Source organism: Argiope bruennichi, chromosome 8 (genome assembly GCF_947563725.1).
Source record: "Argiope bruennichi chromosome 8, qqArgBrue1.1, whole genome shotgun sequence".
Classification (NCBI taxonomy): Eukaryota; Metazoa; Arthropoda; class Arachnida; order Araneae; family Araneidae; genus Argiope; species Argiope bruennichi.
Genome location: NC_079158.1, coordinates 68590892 through 68611727, shown reverse-complemented (window position 1 = coordinate 68611727; position 20836 = coordinate 68590892). Strand labels below are relative to the sequence as shown.

Below are 20836 nucleotides of genomic sequence, written 5' to 3'. Positions count from 1 at the left end.
TATGCACCCTTTAACTTGAAGTCATATATTTTTTTAATAAATTACTTAAATTTATTCAATTATTATAATTTATTCAAATTATATATACATTAAAATTATTCATTATTATATTTATTTATTTTATAGGATATAGAATGCATTGATAAATTTTAATTAAGTATTTTCTTATTTGCTGTTTCATGCATTAGGAATTTACATACTTGCAGTTGTAAAGAAATTTATTTATTACTCAAACTCTTATTAATTTATGTAAATAATGAATTTCTTTTCTTCAGAATTTTGATTCTATGGGAATGTATCACATTTTCTTAACATTTAAAAACTTTTTAACTCGCTTTCTTATTTATCTATTGTCTGTGGATTTGGTATAAATGTTTCGATCGATCTTAAATTAACTTCCTGATGAACTAGAGACTTGAAATTTTAAACATAGCTCAGAACTGAATGGAAATCCAATATTAATTCACTTTCTTATCTGCTAGTTATTAATTTTGTCAATGTGAGTAGCACATTCAGAAGTTGATTTAAAAATTGAATGCAAAATTTTATATACACAAGACTGAACGTAAGAAAATAATTATTTAAATAAATAAAGTTTTTATTATATCACACTTTTAAAATGGACAAAAAAGTATAAAATAATTTCTCTTGTTCTGAAATTGTTCTGAAAATTAAAGGTTGTGAAATTCATAAATTTTTAAAATTCCAACTACAAATTTTTAGAACAATCTGTATAAGCTTATAATGCTGTGTGAAACTGGAAAAATTATTTTACTTTTTAGTCCATGTCAAAAATAGGGTATATTATAAAAAAATCAATTCAAAAAAAATATCATGTTAAATTTAAATATTAGTATAATAAATTTGTGTTATGTTTCTATAAAAGCAGCAAATAAGTATATATATATATATATATATATATATATATATATATATATATATATATATATATATATATATATATATATATATATATATATATATATATATATATATATATATATATATATATTAAACTTTAATTTCAACTTAATTATATTCCAAGATTTTATCTTAATTTAGCTCATAGTAACTTCATTCTAAAAATATTCTCTTATTTCGTGATCCAATTCCACTTTCTCTACTTAATTAATTCAAGAGAAGCTTTATAAAATTGCTGAATCGGCTAAACGTCAACACTTTCACACGCTTGGCATGAAGGGGTAAAAAACTGTTCAGTAAGCAAATTCTTTTTAAAAGATCCCCGCGTTTCCCTTACTTGTGATTGACATGCATCAGAAATCCCCATCAGAATCTTAATAATATATTAACACTGTGAAAAAAGATTTTCCCTATCAAAATCTCAGGTTATATAAGAGGAGGGATAATTTATTTCGCCCTTCTTCCTCACTTCTGCTTTGTGCCGCGCTGTGGCGAACGCGAAATGTTCGCGTCTTTGTTTGTAAATAATTATGCTTTCCCAATGGATTAAAAAGAATTTAAAAAGATAAGAGGTCTCTTCACTGTCTTCAAAACTGCATCCTGCTTTACAACAAATAATGTTATATATATATATATATATATATATATATATATATATATATATATATATATATATATATATATATATATATATATATATATATATACTGAAAAATCTGTTGTTAATGTTAATGTATAATTACAGAAAAATTATATATTGAAATTAAAGAAAAATGTCTAAAAAATAATTTTGGTGGGATTATTTATTTCGAAAGTATTGAGAAATAAATATTAAAATTTTGATAAATTTTCATTAAAAATCTCATAAAATTTTTTTTAAAATCTTTTCTTTATGAGAACGTACGACTCGTGAAGTATGTACCAAATTTTGTACACTGAAATCTGCACTGATCTGCCCCATAGAGATGAATTATTTTTTTCATTATGCATTTCGAATGATATAGTTTCCTTTTTTTTTTTTTTTTTTTTTGAAATATTATCTAACTTAACCTTTTAAATGGCAAATGGTGAAAAGATCTAGCAACAAATTTTTTTGAATGCACATTTTAAATAAGATATGTATAATATATTTACGTGGTCTTGAAAATTTTCTAATTAATTCCTATAATTAAAATGAATTAATTAACAAATTGAATGCGTTGATATCTATGTACAAAGGCATGCTTACTATATGCATGTAAAACACTTGGAACTCTAGGTCTGCCATAAGAGCCAATGAAAACAAACAGTGCTTCTGAGAAACCATGCCAAATAAAGAGTTAAAAACATTAACACGCTAATTTGTACGAAGAGTGATGCAGATATTCAGCACAGTAACTAGCTTTAGAATTATATGCAAAATTCATGTTTTCTCTAATTTATGGGACAGTGAAAATGTGAGATCAATTTAAGTACAGAGAACTGGATTAGCTTCATGAATACATACAACCTGACAAATCTGCATTTGAAGAACTGGTTAATGTCTAAGAAAAATTATTATGCAGTTCAGTTTTCTAAATCTACTTCATTGCATTGAAACTAAATATTACAGTTAAATATTTATTTTTCGTTTTTCCTGGAACTTAAATCGAATTATAGTAAAGTATTGTAAATACAGGGTGTGGTAGCTTGATTGGTAGGGCATTGAATTCGTATCTCTTGGGTTGTGAGTTCGAACCCCGCCGACCGAAGACTCTCCGTATGTGTGGTGGCTGGCGCACATATAAATCTGTCGTGGTGACAAAATCCTCCATGTCGAGAGTAATACCACTGGGGGTACTGGTTCAGAGGTGATCGTTATCTGATTCAGATCTAAGTTACGATTTGTGGATGAGTGAATGAAATTCGCCCTGTAAAAAGGGTTATGGAGCGTGAGACTAAGACGTAATCTTGGCCCTAGATGGCGTTACTAAAAAACAAGAGACGCTCTCTCGTCTTAAAATCGCTCACTTCGTCAGCGGGCTTGTCAATGACAAATGCCATTGGAAACAACAACTGTAAACACGACAAGTATTAATTAATCAGAAAAAAAATGACATTTTCAACAGTGTAGTAATCTATATTATAAAAAGAAAATTATATTTGCCAAACTGTTATGAGTTTGTAAAGGCAACTCCAAATTTGCATTACGAAAGAGCCGCTACAGAGCTTAATGCATTGTAATAAATTCAAATGGATGCATTGATTGAAAAGGGATTAATTGTGACCAAATTGTATAAGTATTTAATGACCTTTTTTAATCGTATTCTAAAGCAAAAAAAGCGGGTGTAGATTTATTTATTTATTTTTCTTTTTTGCATTTTCTTTGATAAGGAATTATCTGCACTCACATGAAATTATGGACCGGATGCAATATCATGAACATCATGAGTGCTCAGATTTTTATTTTTAGAGCTCTACGCATGCTAATTTTTTACTTCAGAACATAGTGAAGAAAACCGAATATACATTAGGTGCCTTGTTTTCGATTAAAATTTGACAGAGAACTACACATTTAGTAATAAGAATAGGCCACATTTCATTTAACGGAGGTATCTTCTTATACATATATGCGAAAATAAAGACCTTCAGACAATCAATTTTCAACTGTTTACGGATTTGATTTCAATTGTTGATTTCAATGTTTTCAAAACTGGTTTCAATTTTCAAATTAATTTCATTTTGATGAATTTGACTCAAAATTCCGTAAATATCTACACTTTAAATACTAAAATTGTGTTCCAAAATTAATTTCTTCATGTCATCATGGTTTTGAGTTATCGTGTTTCCATGCATGCGAACTTGCAAATTGACAAACGACCAACTCTTTGACGGATTTTATTCAAAATTTGAAAAAATCCTAAATCTATATACCAAATTTTATTCATCTAGCTCCCTTCGTTTTGGAGATATCATCTCCGCTTGTACTATGATAACCATACAGTTTTCCTGTGAATGGAATTTGTTCAAAGCTTGTTAGAAATCTACAAATTACATATAAAGTTTGCATACAAAATTTCATCCGACTAGCTTGAAGTGTTTTTGAATTACCGTGCTTACATAGAGATAAAATTCCAAAAATGTATTATTTGTACTCAGAAATGTCTAAAAAGTAAAGATTTGTAAAAATCTCGAATTCATTTTTTTTTTCTGCATACTCCGTATACGAAAAAGTAAGAAAGATAATTAATATCATTGCAACGCGTATGTCTGATAGAAAGTGAAAGAAGGAAATGTATTTCCAGTTGTAAAACGTGCTGGTATCTATATCGCGGTATTCTAACTTCACTTTCTTAGTCAGCACGTAAATTGAACAAATAAAAATCGGAACTGAGAACAGAATCAAATAATAAACATTTTAAATTTCAGCATAAGGGGAAAAAATCAAACGATTAAATATTGCTGATATAATAGAAATGACTTGAATTATATTAAAACGTTGAATATTTTTGTTGAAAATCATCATGATGTTTTCAAAAATTGTCAAAATTTAGGGCGAGGGGGGGGAGGGGAATTGCACGGCATTTGAATTGGTATTATTAAAATGAAAATTTTTAAAATTTTAAAATGGTTAAAAATAATTTTTGTGCAATAATATTTTTGGGAATTATTGCCAAAAAAATTCTAAAATATCATTTAATTTTTAATTAAAATTTCAAAAAAAAAATCGTTTTTAGGTGCAATATTCCATGCGCCCATAATCAAAGACTGTCTATGCTAAATTTGTAACTCTAGACTAAACGGTCAGGCCGACAAAGCTCTAACACACACAGATACACCTCCATATTTGTCATTATTACCAATAGAGATAATAAAATCATGGAAAATTAAATTCCTTTATAATACCATATTCCATATTGTCAGAGTTTTGGGGTTTGTTTGTATTTACCAATAATTAATATTTTCAAATTATCAAAAAGCACAAATAATTTAATTAGTCAATTTCTGTTAAATTTGTCGTTAATAATTGTATACTGCTAAAATTTTAAAATCAGTTAAATAAATAAAATATGAATAATTATAGCATAACACACATCAGTCAGTAAAATTTTTAAAATCGACTGGTTATCATTTGGATTTAATTTCCAGAACAAATATAGTATTACTCACCAATCGATAACTTCAAAGTGAATACTCCTACCACTTGCACACCTAATCAGATATTCTGAGAATCCTTAACCTCGTGTCTCATCCTAAATCCTTAAAACTGGTTCTAGCTGTCGCTCAGAAGATTAAACTGTCGATACGCTCGCTCCACTTGTTTCTAAATGCCTTTTTTGTCTTTTTCACTCCTTTTTGTACATTTTTAACTTCGGAGGTTGCATTTCTACTAGACGGAAATGGGAACTACAGTGTTTGAATGTGATTATATTCGATTCTATTTTGTAATTGCACCAATCTCAAGTTTAAATTAGTTTAGGAAATAAAAAGGAAAGATCAGTTGTGAAGTTTTGGAGGGGTGACGTGTTCTGTGTGGCTGCGAATGGAGTAATATAACAGGCTATGATTCATAAATTAAACTATAATACCAGTTTAGGAAAATCTATAGTCTTGCAACAATAATGACGTGAATTTTTATTCCCCCCCCCCCAATACTCGAAATGCGAAAAAAAAAAGTAGTGTTGACAAAAAATTCGAACTTGATATCTAGATACTCTAATTCGAACTCGATATCTAGACACTCTAATTCGAACTCGATATATAGACACTCTAATTCGTCTTGTAACAATAATAACGTGAATTTTTATTCCCCCCCCCTAATACACGAAATCCGAAAAAAAAAAAAAAGTAGTGTTAACAAAAAATTTGAACTCGATATCTAGATACTCTAATTCGAACTCGATATCTAAACACTCTAATTCGAACTCGATATATAGGCACTCTAATTCGAACTCGATATATAGACACTCTAATTCGTCTTGTAACAATAATAACATGAATTTTTATTCCCCCCCCCTAATACACGAAATTCGAAAGAAAAAAAAAAGTAGTGTTGTCAAAAAATTCGAACTCGATATCTAGATACTCTAATTCGAACTCGATATCTAGACACTCTAATTCGAACTCGATATATAGACACTCTAATTCGAACTCGATATCTGGACACTCTAATTCGAACTCGATATCCAGACACTCTAATTTGAACTCGATATCTAGACATTCTAATTCGAACTCGATATCTAGATACTCTAATTCGAACTTGATATCTGGATACTCTAATTCGAACTCGATATCTAGATACTCTAATTCGAACTCGATACAAATCTTGTGTTTCAAACCTTCCTAAATTCGAAAAACACATTTCTGAAATTATATGTCTGTCTGTAAACACGATTACTCAAAAGCGCTTTAAGCTAGATGCATGAAATTTTGTATATAGACTTTATACAACATTTGTGGATTTCTTTCAAATTTTAAACGAAATCCGCTCTTAGGAAGTCTGTTTATCTTGTTGTCCTAGGAAAAGTGAAAGCGATAATTACAAAACGAAAAGAACAACATGAATAAAATTTCCTCACAGATTTATAATCTAAAGAGTAAATCTTTATCGGTTTCAAACCAAATCTGTCAAGGAGCTGACCGTCCATTGTATATTAACGCGATAAATACTCCAAAAGCACAACAACCAAAATAAATGAAATTTAGTACGTGATCATTTTATAAAAAATTTAATTCTGTATCAAATTCTAATTTTAATAATCGAAAAAAAAAAAAAGATTTCCAAAATTTATCTTCGGTTTCCTTTACTATATTATGAAGCAAACAACTTTCATGCGCAAGACTTTGAAATTAAATAATTCGAGCATTCGAGACATTCATGGGTTTCTCCAAGATCCATTCTTTTAGGGAAGAGGGAGGGGGAGAAGAGATAACCCCTTTATTTCAGAGTAACAGCATATTTTACACATTTTCAATAGAATATGTGTAAAATAAATTGAGGAATTTTACAATATAAAATTGTGCATAGTATAATAATGGATATATAAATATACATGTTTTGTCTTATAATTTTACAAAATATTATTTTTAATTTTAAAACATCTAATCCTATAATTAAAGAGAATTTAAATCGTGTTTAAAAGTGCTAGAATCTTTTTACTATTTTCTTTAAAATCAAATATTTGTTATTTCAATTTGTTTCAACATTTTTTTTACTTAATTTTTTTTTTTTAACCAGCAGCAGTCGTCTCCTCAAAACTTTCATATGTACTCTCTAATAAAGTGTTATCTCCCTCCACCCCTCGCAAGAAATTGTGACCTTGGGACAGGCAGAAAATGCGTTACATGATATTAGCATACAGTAGTTACAAAATATTAACCTTCAGCGTGAGTTTAGTATCTTTACTGAATTTACTGTATGAACTTAAGGAGATTAATCCGCGGAATGTGGTTAAGGGTTACGATGACAGAATTAGGGCGTTAGACTCGTTTTTCCAAACCGATTATAGACGAAATTTGATACAGAACTGCAACTGTAGTCACAAAATCATATACCAAATTTTGATATATTTAAATCGTTGTGTTTTTGAATTATCACATTTACATTCTTCTGAAAGCACAAACGAACAAACATCCAACCTTATGTGGGATTTGACGCAAAATTGAAAGGTGTCTACACAATTGAGGCTAAATATGTGCACTGAATTTTATCCATCTAGCTTTCTTCTTTTTGTAGTTATCGTATTAATTTATATTCGAATAGCCGGACAGACATATTCCCTCGGAATAGATTTTGATCAAAATTTGACAGATATCTACATATTTGATGTAAAAACCATATACCAAATTTCATCCGACTAGCTTGTGGTGATTTGGGATGAGCGAGAATAGAACCTGGGACCTTGTGGTTCGCAGCCCAGTAACATGACCACGATACAAAAGCAATTGCTCGGGTAGCGTAGCTGTTAACTGGCTTATAAGCTATTCACCACAAGTTCGAAGCGTTTTTGAGTTACCCTTGTCACAGACAATCATTTTTCAAAAATATGTTTTTTGAACACGAGGAGGTCTAAAAATTCAGTCGGGGAAAGAAGGTCGTGGAAATTCGCCGAAATCTCAGTTTCGACTTTCTTTTTACCTATATGAGACAGTAAAAAATACTTAATTAAGTCAACAATTTTTAGGAAATTAATTTAGTTGATTAAATAATTTTAAATTATTATCTCTATATTTAATAAAGATGAATGTGTACCTTAGAGTGATTCTTTAAAAAAATTTTTATCTAAAATTTTAAATGATTTAAAGTAATCTAGATTTTGGTGTGTTTTTTTTGGATAACTTCCAAAAATATCCTTGCACGAAAATGATTTTTGTACCGTTTTACAGTCCAAAAAATTATCTTTCCAATGATGACGATTTAATTGTTGTAAAATTCCTTAATATAGATTTAATTACTTTTAAATATATTTTTTAAGTATATTTCACAACAATATTTCCATTGTTGTGAATGAAACTAATATTGCTTTTATTGTGTCATCAAATATTCAGTCAAGGGATTTTCAACAATAGTTTTAAAACTAAAGAAGGACTCCGTTTTATATCTATGTAACTTACATGTTTAATAAAAAAGTAAAGTCAAGTATCGATAAATTTAGAAGATAGATGAACCAGACGTAATAGCCCTACGATGTTGTTGAAGTGAGCTCCATTAGACAAGTTCATATACACAAGTAACAGAATTTTTATAAGACTATTAAAAAAACTTGACTTTAATGTCTAACAATTTAACGGAATCTTGGATATGAAGTCTTATCTAAAAGATTTAATTGAAGTTAAATATATCTAATATCTTCTATGAACCAACAAGTCGACAATGGTGATAAATTTTTAATAATAATGAATTTAATTATTTCTTATAAGCATTTTTATTTATTAACATACAAATGTGGCATTGAATGGAAAAATTCCTTTAATTTTTGAGACAAATAACGTTGACACTGTTAATTTCAGGCCGAATTACGAATGTAATAAATAGAAATATTTTTTTAGTAGTCCTCGGTTTATAATAAAATTCATGACAGTTCATAAATTAGTTTAGCTGCGTATGAGCTCAAGAATTTCTTTATATAAGTCACTCTTTTTTAAAAATTTGGGTAATGAAAAACCAAAATGAAGTATTTGTTAAGAATAAATGTTCAACTTTTATTTCTTTTTAAATCAAAATTTGAATTCTTGAGCACTGTAGTGTTAGTGTTCATTGTATTTAGAAAACACTCCAAAATAGAAAGAAATCACTGTCAATTTATCCTTTTATATTATCAAAAATTTTTTAGGATTAAAAATAGAGTTAAAGGTCAGAAATATTATTTAGTTGATATATGTGAGTCCTTATTAATTTGAATAAAAAATATTAAAAAATAAGCATCTGTGAATTTAAATGCCAAGTTTCGTTCACATTACTTTCTTTCCCATCAATGCCATTTGCCTTAGGATAAGCCTCAGAATAACGCCTGTGGTTTCAAGTTGTCAAGTTTCGTCATTGCTTTACTGTAACAAGCTTTTGTTTTCTTTTCTTCCTGTAAGTTATACTCAATGGATTTCAATATTAAATTGCCGTATCAGTTTGGTGGGTAACACGTGAACATGATTTGATTCCATTGCTTCTCATTGGTTACAGTACTAAATCATGCATGAGATATTAATAAATTTATTAATAATATTAGGGTAAAAAATATTCAGCTGAAACTTTTAGCTGAAAAACTGGAATTATAAATCTGTAATTTTTTTAAACTTTGATTTCTATCAACTGAAGTGAAGTCATGCAGATGCTGTGTGTAAACAAATGCTTCCATAGAAACGAAACTAAAGATAAACAGTGGATAGAGACTGAAGTGTAGTGTGACATTTACTAAATGTCAAAAGTCTGTAATCTTATACTTTTTCTTTTATTCTCTGACATCTTTTTTCCATGGATTTGAAATAAAAGATTTGTTTTAGATAAATGGTATTCAAATTCTGTAATTCTAATTTCTGAAGATCGAAAATGAAATGACTTTCTCATTTTCTAAGAAATTTCATTCTAAAGTAGAAATTCCGTTTGATTTTTCACAATTATCTATTTTCAAGTTTCATTCGATCAACTTTGAGAATGAGTTCAGCTAGTATAGCGAGACAAAATCGGAGAAAACGCCAGCGACAACTTCCACCTTTACCTAGTACAGAGAATACACGGTCCAATGAAATATCATCAAGTAGCTCTAATCCACCTGGAAGCCATATGGGACTATATGAAAATACTTTAAGTATCAAATCTGATCAAACTGATCAAGATGCAAATGTAATTGACCCAGAAAGCAAAATAAATCACTCTGATCTTAATGGATCCTATTCTGATACAACTGGTTGTAGTTTTATAAAATGTGATGTATCAAGCCGACCAATAGGAAAAGTTTTTATTGAGGATGAAAGTAAGTTCTAAGGTTATAGGTTATTTTTAATGTTTATTTATTTGTACATTTTATTACTGATTTTTCAATTTTACATTTCTTTTAAGAATTTACTAACACAAAGAGCAAGTCAAAGTTGATTTTCAGACTATAATGTATTCAAAGTTAAAAGAAATTTCTAAATATAGAGTAAAAATTGTGATTTTTGGTATATGATACCAAAGCTATATATTCATTTCTGTATTAGCAAGTCAAACATTTATTAGATCCTCTAAATATATTTCTTTCTGAATTATTTTTAAAAAATTTATTTTTATCTGTATGTTTCTTTGACATTTTGTAATTACAATTGTTGAGCTTATTGCTTATTACTAATCTTTACACAGGGATTTTGATGAAATTTAAGAATATGGCATAGATTATTTTCACCACTTTTTGCCATATCATTCTAAAATGTTGGAAAGTTGCCAAATATTAACAAAAGAGTACAGTTAAGTTGATATAAATGATAATCTATCAACTTTGAAAATTTTCAATTTGACAATTGCACCGTGTTTTTAGTTTAGCCAGGCTTTTCAAATTATTTTCATATAATGACAGATTTTGGTTTAAAAAGCAAAAACACCAAAATATGCATTAAAATAATCTTTTCCTATATTGGAACTGAGATATTTTATTAAGTTTAGTATAATGTTTTTAAGAAAAGAAATAAATAGAAAAATGTATAATTAATTCATATTATTGATTTTTGTTATTATATTATATCATACATTTTAAATTTTATTACTCCTTGAAATAGAAACTATCAAGTCTCATTATTATAGGGAATATTATAACGAGGAATGAAGTATTTGTTATCTGATATAGATTATAGTTTAAAGAATAATTTGATTCACTTCTCATTGATTAAATCATTTCATAAATAAGTTTTATAAATGATTTCTGACTGATTTTTTTTTCAGTTGATGTATCTTTCATTGATTCATTTTATAATTTCTCTTAAGATTATTTAAAATATCTTTGATTATTTCAGTTTGAATTTCTCAGAAATTTAATGATTGATAACTTGTTGTAATAAACGTGGCTTCTTCAGTATTATATTAATTGTATGCCAGCGATTAATTGCTTGCATACAATTAATATAATTTCAGATTTTTTATACTTAAACCATTAAAATAAATTGTACTTTTGTAATTTTAATAAATAAAGTGTCTACAGTTAGTATAATCGAAACTATTTTTATAAATTCCATGTTTGAAATTCTGTTATTTAATTTTGGTTGATTAATAGAATTTTAAAATATATCTTAAAATTCTTTTCTGGATATTTAGGTGCATTTCTAAAATAAAAATTTAAGTTATGATAAAAATTTTTGTTTATAGATGTTTGATATGTGTGTGTATTAAATTTTCCTTATTAAACAAAATTTATCATTTATAAAATTTTCAACTGCTTTAAAATAATTTTTTTAAATACATCTTTTTGATTAAACTTTTTCTTCCCTTTTTTTAGGAGGCTTTAAAGCAATTGATGCTAATAATTTATTTCAAACATTTAATAATGACAATTCACAAGAAACAAAGATTGAATCTGCTATCGACTTAGCCTACAAAGCTGAAAGATGTTTTCATAATTTCAGTTTTCTGTGCCATGGACTTTTAGGAGGCATGTCATTCTTGGAAACTTTATTTTTGATTCATCTTATTTCTACATCATTTGAACAAGAGGAGACTTTGAAACATTTCAAATTTTTGTCCCAACCTGTTCATAATTTATTTAATTTCCTTTGTATAATCTGTTGTGTATCTGTTTTTGATAGGTATGTATAATATTATTTTAATTTTATTCATCTTATATAGAGTTGGTACATAAGTAAAGGATATTTACAGAGTTTGTTTCTAAGTTATTTATATTAAACTATAATTATACACTGCATATCCAATTCTTTTCAGGAGCTTATCATTTTAAATATTAGATATTTTTTATTGAAATCTGTTAAACATTTTAATTTAATGATTTAAATTCATTTCAACTGAATTATTTGTTGTTTCCTAATCACTATAAAATAATGATTCAGAAAAGATAAATTGTTATAAAAATTGCTTAGTAGAAATATTGATTATCTTAATCACCGTTATGATTATTATATTATTTCACGTTGAAAATATACTTATCAATTTATAGAAGAGTAGCACAGAATAAATTTCCATTTTTTTACAATAGCAATATTTTTGCTTTTATAAAAATGAATATTATATATTTGAATGCTATTTAAATCAACAACTTGCATTAAATTTTTATTTTGTGTTACTTCTGTTATATTTATTTAAGAAATACTTTATAGTCTCTTGAAGTAATTTTGCAATTAATTTCAGGTACGACATTGGAAACTTGAAGCAGTTCATAAATTATCTTAAGAAATGCAAACTAAAGTGCATTGTGATCATCATATACCCTATATGCCTACTGTTGAGTTTCAGCACAGCTAATGTGGATGAGAAATTATGCCTACCAGATAGGAATTCAACTATTTTAGAGTCATTTAAGTTTGATGTAAGTGATATGATTATAGAAATATTGCAGGCTTAGTGTTATTTTTTTCTATCAGCAAGTTTGCAGTGTTAAAGTCTAGAAATAAAAATTAATTATTTGTTAACTAAGTAAATTGGATTATTATAAATGAATTTAATGCTATCAATAATCACTTATAAGAACTGTTCCCTTGTTCTATATAAGATTTTTTACCGCATTTTTTAAAAAATTACGGAGCAATACAATAGAAAATGTTTGATGTCAAAAGAAATATAAAAACAAACAAATATAAAACTGACAAAAGCCAAGACTTTCATATGGACACTTGTGGACTTAATATATTGGAAATCTGTTTTCAATTTTATTTTCCCACAGACTTGTATTCTTTCTGTTTGAAGAGATAATATAAAATATATTATTTTTCTGAAATATATAATATTAAATTCTTTAAATACATGTTTAGTATAATTCTTTTCAGAATTTCTAGTTGAACTTTGATATAGTATTATTAAATTTTAAGGTTTTATAATTATAAAATTTAAGTAGCTAGCAATCATGGAATGCCGTCATATATATAAGTAGTAGTTGGCAGCACAATCAGGATGGTGATATATTTATTTGGACTGGTTTTACCTGAATGATTCATTCTGTCATGATTTTATTATCTAAATGACTTACAGAGAATACAGATACATATATAAATAAAAAAAAGTTAATATATATACGTTGATTTTTATACTAAATTTTAATTTTAGGACAAATATTTTTAACACTAAAGTTAAAATTTTTGTAAGCTTTCATGAGTGATTCAAACTTAAAATATTTACTATATGGAGCTAAGCTTATTGTAATTTTTACCTTTTCTTATAGGATGCTGAAAATGAACTATTTTACTGGAAAACATTAAGCATATCAAAATGTGCTTGTGCATTTTTGGCTTGGATTATTGTATCACTGGAACCAAATCATAATTCATTTTTACATCATTTAAAGAATGTTCTACAGAGAAATCAAATAAATTCTGAATAAAAAGATTTTTGATTTGTTTCTATAGAAGTAAGTAGTTACAATCAAGCAATTAAATAATCATAAATGCAAATCTCATACATTCCAACATTTTGTAATACAATGTAGTTAATACTATATATATTTATTAAGTAGTGCTGACCAGTAAATGTGTTAGTTTTATTTTACAAAAATTCTTTAATAATTTTTTTAATATAAAAATAATGCACAATAAAGCCAAAACAAATGCAAAATTTTTTCTTTTGAAATTTTTGAAAAGAATACATGTTAATTTCTTTTCACTAGTTTTATTCTTTTAAAAAAATCATAAAAAGCAATATAACAAATTTGAGGCAATGAACATGACAGCTATTATTAAAAAAGAAAAACCAATTTATTAAATATGTTAAATGAAAAACATTTTCTGCAACTCCTCAATCCATTCTTGTCTTCAACAGTTTTGTAGTTACTTTATCCTTTTCACTAAAAGATAAATAATAAATATGAGGATAAATACTTTTAATACAATAATTATATAATTACATATTTTAATTTCAAATATTATTTCTTAAATGCATAATATTTTTAAAATTGATTTAAAAATGTTTTAACTTTTTATTTTTAGAATAATATAAAGGAAATTGCTTTTAAAAGCAAGCCATTTTGTTTTAAATATGGCTAATGGTTATGAACCAGCTTATTGCCAATTAGCAACATTGTATTTTAATCTATCTATATCTATATATCGCTTTCTCTCTCTCTCTCTCTCTCTCTCTCTCTCTCTCTATATATATATATATATATATATATATATATATATATATATTGAAATTTAATTCAACTTAGAATAAAGTATAGTATTCTCAATCCTATAAAAAAGACAAGTGAAAACATTATTTTTGTTTTTTATCAATACTCATACAAGTTGTAATCTGAATAAATAAGGTTTTCAGTATGTAACCTATAACAACAAGTAATAGAGTTTCAATTTTATTATCAAAATATTTTAGAAGATAAAATTGAGTATGGTGCTTAAAAGCAACATATTTAAAGGTTAAAAAAAATATTTTACTTTAATTTCATAAATTTACAATATTCAAAGTTATATTAGTATTTTTTTTAAAAATTACTTATCTTGGGATTCAACAGAACCAAATCTAGTAAAATGTATCCATTCATAATTCAAATATCATTCAACAGGATATGAACATAGAACTGTATAATTAAACTTATGATAAAATTAAAAAAAAAATAATTTTTTTAAATAAAACAAATTGTTACTTAAAACTGAATTGATTATGACCCTTCTTCTTTAAACTCATTAATGACAACATGAAATAATTTTTATAAGCACAAGCAAATATTTTAGGATCTAGAGGAAAAAAATCTTTAAACATACATTTAACTAATTCTATTACACAACATTCCACAAATAATATTTATTCATTCATATACATAAAACAAGTATTATTAATGAATAGACCACTAAGATTTATAAGATAAGAAGATTTTTAGTATAATAAAATTGGCTTCATAAGAAAGTGGATCATGATAATATTAATATCTATTATTGATATTTTTATGATTTGAATTAATTAAGAACTAAGCTTCAAGTTAATTAATTGAATTTAGTATAAAGAAGGCAGTTTTCTAAACTAACTTGCCTACTTTATTTCTTAATATTTAGAATTTAAGGATAAGACGAAAGAGCTCCCATCTTTTTTGTTTCGACACAAAGTAGTTGCCGTTTCCTTAACTTGGCTGTTATTCTAAATAAAATGAAACTTATTGCATACTTTTAAAACTCCAAATTATGTACAATGAAATATTATTTAACAGAAAAATTAACTGTTCATGGTTCCAAAATAAATCAGAAATTTAATTGCTAATCATATTCTGCTATGTATTTCCTCTTCCATATAATTATTGCAATCAGAAACATAATAGTGCAATTTTTAAAGGAGAGGTAAGGCAATTTAGTTTAATCTTACATGAAGTTTTTAAGGAAGAGGCATTTTACTTGAAGTAAGAATTGTATCTCACAACTCAATATGTACATTAATATCATTTAGATATACATATAGTAATAGATATATTAATAATTCTTTTGTATTCAACATAAAATGCTTAAGAATAAACTACTATATAAAAACTTACATAATATGAACTACTCCACCCCAACCAGAAATGGCATCACGGTCAAAAGCATTAATCAATGCTTGTGAAATTTTTTCAAAGAGTTCTTCAGGTCCCTGAAAAAAAATATTAAAAAATTAATAAGATTCTGTATGAGAAATTGTATTCTTTTATGAGAAATTCGGTATAAGGAAGAATAATTTTTCCTCTTAAGGGGACAGTGGACTTTATTACACTTTTGAGAATTACAGGGTTATGAAATTTTTTATGCATAATATGTATTAAAATATAAATAATCAACTTTTTAAAAAAACAATTTAAACCAAAAGATATTATTTAATTTTTTTTTCTTATTACCCAATGTAAATTTATCTGGAACAAAATTACATATGATTTTGTAATATCAATTAAATAAATTTTTATGCACACTTACTGAATTTTCATAGGAATTTTATGCTTTTCTGAACTAAAATTGACTTTTAACAAGCTAAATTTGAAACATAAAATACATACCCTATTTTCTTTTAAAGTTTGACTGAAATCTTTATTATCAGTTTCATTCAATTTCCTCAAAAATTAAATGAAACTGATTTAATTTTTTTAAACACATGGAACATTTTTAAGATATTTAAATCCAATGACAATATTATTTTGAAAAAAGTCATGCACTTTTCCCTTTCTTAATCCTCGAAATATTTATTTTATTGACCAATACATTCTATAATGCTAATTTAGTTGATTATAAATGTATATTTTGGGAAAGAAACAATAAAACTAAAATTGCATGTTTTCGTCCATTTTTGCTTATTTCAAAGTCCACTGTTTCCTTAAATGTTGAAGATCATTAATTCATAAGGTATTAATCTGGGCAAAAATATTTTATGAATGTATATCGAAGCAACATTAGCTTTAAAAATAAAGATGATATGTTGATTTTACTTTGACAGTTAATGTCTTAGAAACACTAGCTAGAAAGACTTTACAGTTAAAGAATATCAGAAAAAGGGAAAAAATTTTAATGATTATTCTACATCTTGCTTTTTATGAATGATTCATTTTTTTTGTTAGTTTTTATCAACATTTAAATAATATATAGAAAACTGGAAATATTATTTAAAAAAAATTTATTTGCAGATTTTTAATTTATTAAGAGTGAGATGACAACAAACTAAAAAATTACAAAAGGCATACCTCTGAAATCAATATAAATACATTAATTAAAATTTACACATAAACCAAAAGTGAATATTCAAAATAGTATGTTTATGGTAATAAAATAATATAATTTAAATTATATATAAATATATATGATGAAAAGTAAAAGCTATAAGATACAACTTTAAAACTAAACTAATTATAGGACTACTATAAGATAGGATTTATTGTAGTCAGTCAAAACTTAAATAGAAGATGTGTAGTTATGAATGGCTGAATGCCCATTGAATGAAGCAATGTTTGTTTCCGAATGTCTCATGTTCAAAAATTCTATGCTATTAAACAATCTCTACTTTTAATAGAATTAATTATTGAAAATTATATTTCACTTCATAATTTAATTTTAATTGCTTTGGTATTTTTCTTGGAAAAATTTAATTATATATAATAATATACCTTTTGGAATTCTTTACACAATTAATTTAAATTATCATTGAAATACAGAATTACATATATTCAACATTTATGTAATATCCACTTAAACTTTCAGCATTCAAATTTTAATTATTTTTTTTTTTCTGTACTCCTTGGAGTTATATTATATATTCTCCAAATGTGCAACAAGAAAATGAATGAATTTTATGTTATTAGAATAAAGAATGGTATATTACATAAAATATTATATTATTTATTTATTTCTTTAATAGAACTGAATAGGAAAATAAAATCAAATAAATCATTGATATTCAGAATAAGCATATATGCAAATGTAAGAATAACTACTTATTCTCTTAATATCTCAATAAATCTGTTCATTTAACATCATTTGGGATTTAATTTACACTGAAAAAAAAGATACAATACAAAGTACTTTTAAAAGATATGAAATATAGGCATATAAAATAAATAGGTATTAAATATTAAAATAGATTTTTAAAAAAGTAACGGTCATTGAAAAAAGAAGTCACCATGTTACATTTGTTTGCAAAATATTAATTGGAAACAGACATGCTATATAATATAATTTAAAAAAAATAATAGCACACATCTGAACAGAAACAGAATGCTCTTCAATAGCATTATTGATAATTCTTCTTAGTAGGATTTAATCAGAAGCATTCATTGTTAAATAACAAAATTTGGAGACAATTGCCTACTATTAATTTCAAGTGAATCTATACTTGTATTGTAACATATTAATTAAATGCGGGTTGTAATTAATAGTAATTTTCATTCAATTATTAAGTTGCAAATTGTTCAAGAAAAAAGCTTTCTTTATTTCATTCTTACCATATCAGGTTCCCATAATGCTTCACACATTCCATGGGCTTGATCATCACAAGTTCCAGATAATACATAATCATCTGGTACATCTTTTGAACCTAATACATCCATATTACAAATGTAAGGCTCCCAAGTGCCATATTCTAATCCAGCTATAACAGGGCATACAAAATATGGACCAAACCTTAAAGAAAGGATTATATATATTATAAAAAATAACATACATTTGAAAATAAGTTTATTATAAGAAATGGATATTAAATATGAAAACTTATAATTAAAGTATAACATAAAAAATAATATTCTAAGATCAGCAAAATCTTTGCCATTACATGGACTCTCTGCAAATTTATTATTAGACTTTATATCAATGGTCAATTTAAGTAAAAAAGTTTATCCTCCCAATTATAATACAAGAAACATAAACATATATAATTTTTTTAAGGGAAAAGATTCATCACCTATTGATAAACTATGCTACAATATTATCTGAGTAATTAATAATGTTGATTCTGAAATATACTGAACATCTTTCACATTGTATGTCTTTTCATGGGGAAAAGAGAACCTTTTTATACTGTTAAATAAAATCAAAGAATTTTCTTCATCATTTGTTCTACACTTTTTGTTATATCTTTTTATGTAGATTATGGATTTATCAAAATAAAATGCTTTTTCACTTAGCAATGCAATTTCTCTAAATAAAAAAAAGTATTTTTAAAAATAAAACTTTTAAAATTGAAATATCTACATCTATAAAAAGTTTTTCTATACAGTTTCACTGTAGTTTTATTAAGTTATTAAATAGTGTAATAGAGCAATAAAAACCCTATATATGCTAGTCTTATTAAAATGTTATTTTTTTTTCAAGATTATTTCAGAAATTACAAAATAATTTTTAAGATTTAAGAATATTAATTAATTCAACTGATCTTGTAGAATAATATAAAATGAAAAATAGATTCAAGATCAATTATTATTAAATAAATATTACAAATTTTAATAGAGATATAAGAGATTATAAATATTAATGATTAAACTGAAGAATATGATACAATCATTAAATTGTAATTTTTTTAAAGGCAATACATTGTTGAATAGCATAATTTTATGCCCTTTAGCTGATTAAATTATTATTTGATATACATCATCATAACATAAGGAAATATCAATATTAAAAATAAACATACATACCTCCTTTCATAAAGAAGGTTAGATACTACTGAACTGAAAACTTTAGGAGTCATTTCTCGACCTTCCCTTAATTCATACATGTTCAAACGGAATTTCAGCTTCTGAGCACTAAATTAAGATTAAAAGAAAATAAAAAATTTTCAAAAATAGAATATCATAAAAGTGAGGGGATAAAAAATTTATATATTTCCCATGAGAGGGAAGAAACATCATTCAGTCTAAACTTACACAGTAGCAGTATCAGTTGCCAATCCAGGTAAACCTATATATAATCGTGGACCCATTTCATATATTTTCTGAAAATCCATACCGACAGTTTGTGCTCTCACACCTAGTCTTCTGTCAGCAGCAATAGCAACACATTCTTTTCCTTTCATTGCAATAATAATTCCACCATTGTATTCTAAAATACTCTAAGGATAAAAACAATACAAAACAAAAATTATTGAATCATTTAAAGGAAATGAAAAGCTGATACTAAATGTCAAAAATGATATAACTAGGAAAATAAATAAATAAATTGCGGTGTTTTCATGGTAGAAACTTCAATAAATTAATAGCTTTAGATTTAAATAACCGACTTATTTTTGACAGTTCTTGATTTCAAACAATACTTTTTGGATATATTTATCTAAGATTTTATTTGCATAAGCAATAAAATCACATATACATAATTCATAACTTTAGCATACATGTTATGGATCCATGAAAAACTGGCTCAACATCATAAATACAGATTCGAAACTGAAATGAAATTTGAAAAGTCAATACAATTCCGTATAAGCTACTACTCTACACTAATAAGTTAATGACATAGAGTAAGCCATTCGCACATGAAAAATTTGAAGCAGTATAAGAATTCTTTAATTCATTCATACAAAAGAATTTTTATAGATTACAAGCAACTATATAATAAAATTTTCAATGCTATTTATATATGTACATGCAAAACCACGAAAATTTTCTATTCAAAAACGAAAGCAAACAAACCATTTTGATGCTTTGAAATCGGGAGTTAAAAGGAAAAAGTAATTATTTCTGTATATAAACGAAATTCTTTAATTTCGCCGAATCATTTGATAGAAGCTGTGTACAATTAAATAGTGTTGCCATTTTCTAAAAATCAAAGAGATCAGTATGTATTTTAACACTTTATAAAAAAGTAAATGGAGAAAACATAAATAAAAACTATTTTTCTGAAAGAT

General features: G+C 25.9%; 2 protein-coding genes across 2 annotated transcripts; one reads left to right on the top strand and one right to left on the bottom strand.

Moving 5' to 3' along the window:
• Window positions 1–9723: 9723 nt before the first annotated feature.
• LOC129980651 (uncharacterized) lies at window positions 9724–13886 on the top strand. The gene is made up of 4 exons (XM_056091031.1): window positions 9724–10346; window positions 11838–12144; window positions 12701–12878; window positions 13728–13886. The coding sequence occupies exons 1-4, from the start codon at window positions 10028–10030 to the stop codon at window positions 13884–13886; spliced, it is 963 nt and encodes a 320-aa protein (XP_055947006.1). The 5' UTR covers window positions 9724–10027.
• Window positions 13887–14234: 348 nt separating this feature from the next.
• LOC129981202 (proteasome subunit beta type-3-like) lies at window positions 14235–20750 on the bottom strand. Its single transcript, XM_056091941.1, has 6 exons — window positions 20622–20750; window positions 19860–20044; window positions 19632–19739; window positions 18444–18621; window positions 16020–16114; window positions 14235–14345 (listed from the first exon to the last, which is right to left on the bottom strand). The coding sequence occupies exons 1-6, from the start codon at window positions 20622–20624 to the stop codon at window positions 14297–14299; spliced, it is 618 nt and encodes a 205-aa protein (XP_055947916.1). The 5' UTR covers window positions 20625–20750; the 3' UTR covers window positions 14235–14296.
• Between the last annotated feature and the right edge of the window lie 86 nt (window positions 20751–20836).

Bases quoted from the DNA above. Each gene is read 5' to 3' on its own strand.
- LOC129980651 (XM_056091031.1), top strand. From the start codon at position 10,028: ATGAGTTCAGCTAGTATAGCGAGACAAAATCGGAGAAAACGCCAGCGA. The intron at 12,145-12,700 runs GTATGTATAATA...AATTAATTTCAG, and splicing joins TGTGTATCTGTTTTTGATAG to GTACGACATTGGAAACTTGA. The intron at 12,879-13,727 runs GTAAGTGATATG...CTTTTCTTATAG, and splicing joins TAGAGTCATTTAAGTTTGAT to GATGCTGAAAATGAACTATT.
- LOC129981202 (XM_056091941.1), bottom strand. The intron at 16,115-18,443 runs GTAAGAATGAAA...ATTTTTTTTCAG, and splicing joins CATTATGGGAACCTGATATG to GGACCTGAAGAACTCTTTGA. The intron at 14,346-16,019 runs GTAAGTTTTTAT...TTTATCTTTTAG, and splicing joins GGTGGAGTAGTTCATATTAT to TGAAAAGGATAAAGTAACTA.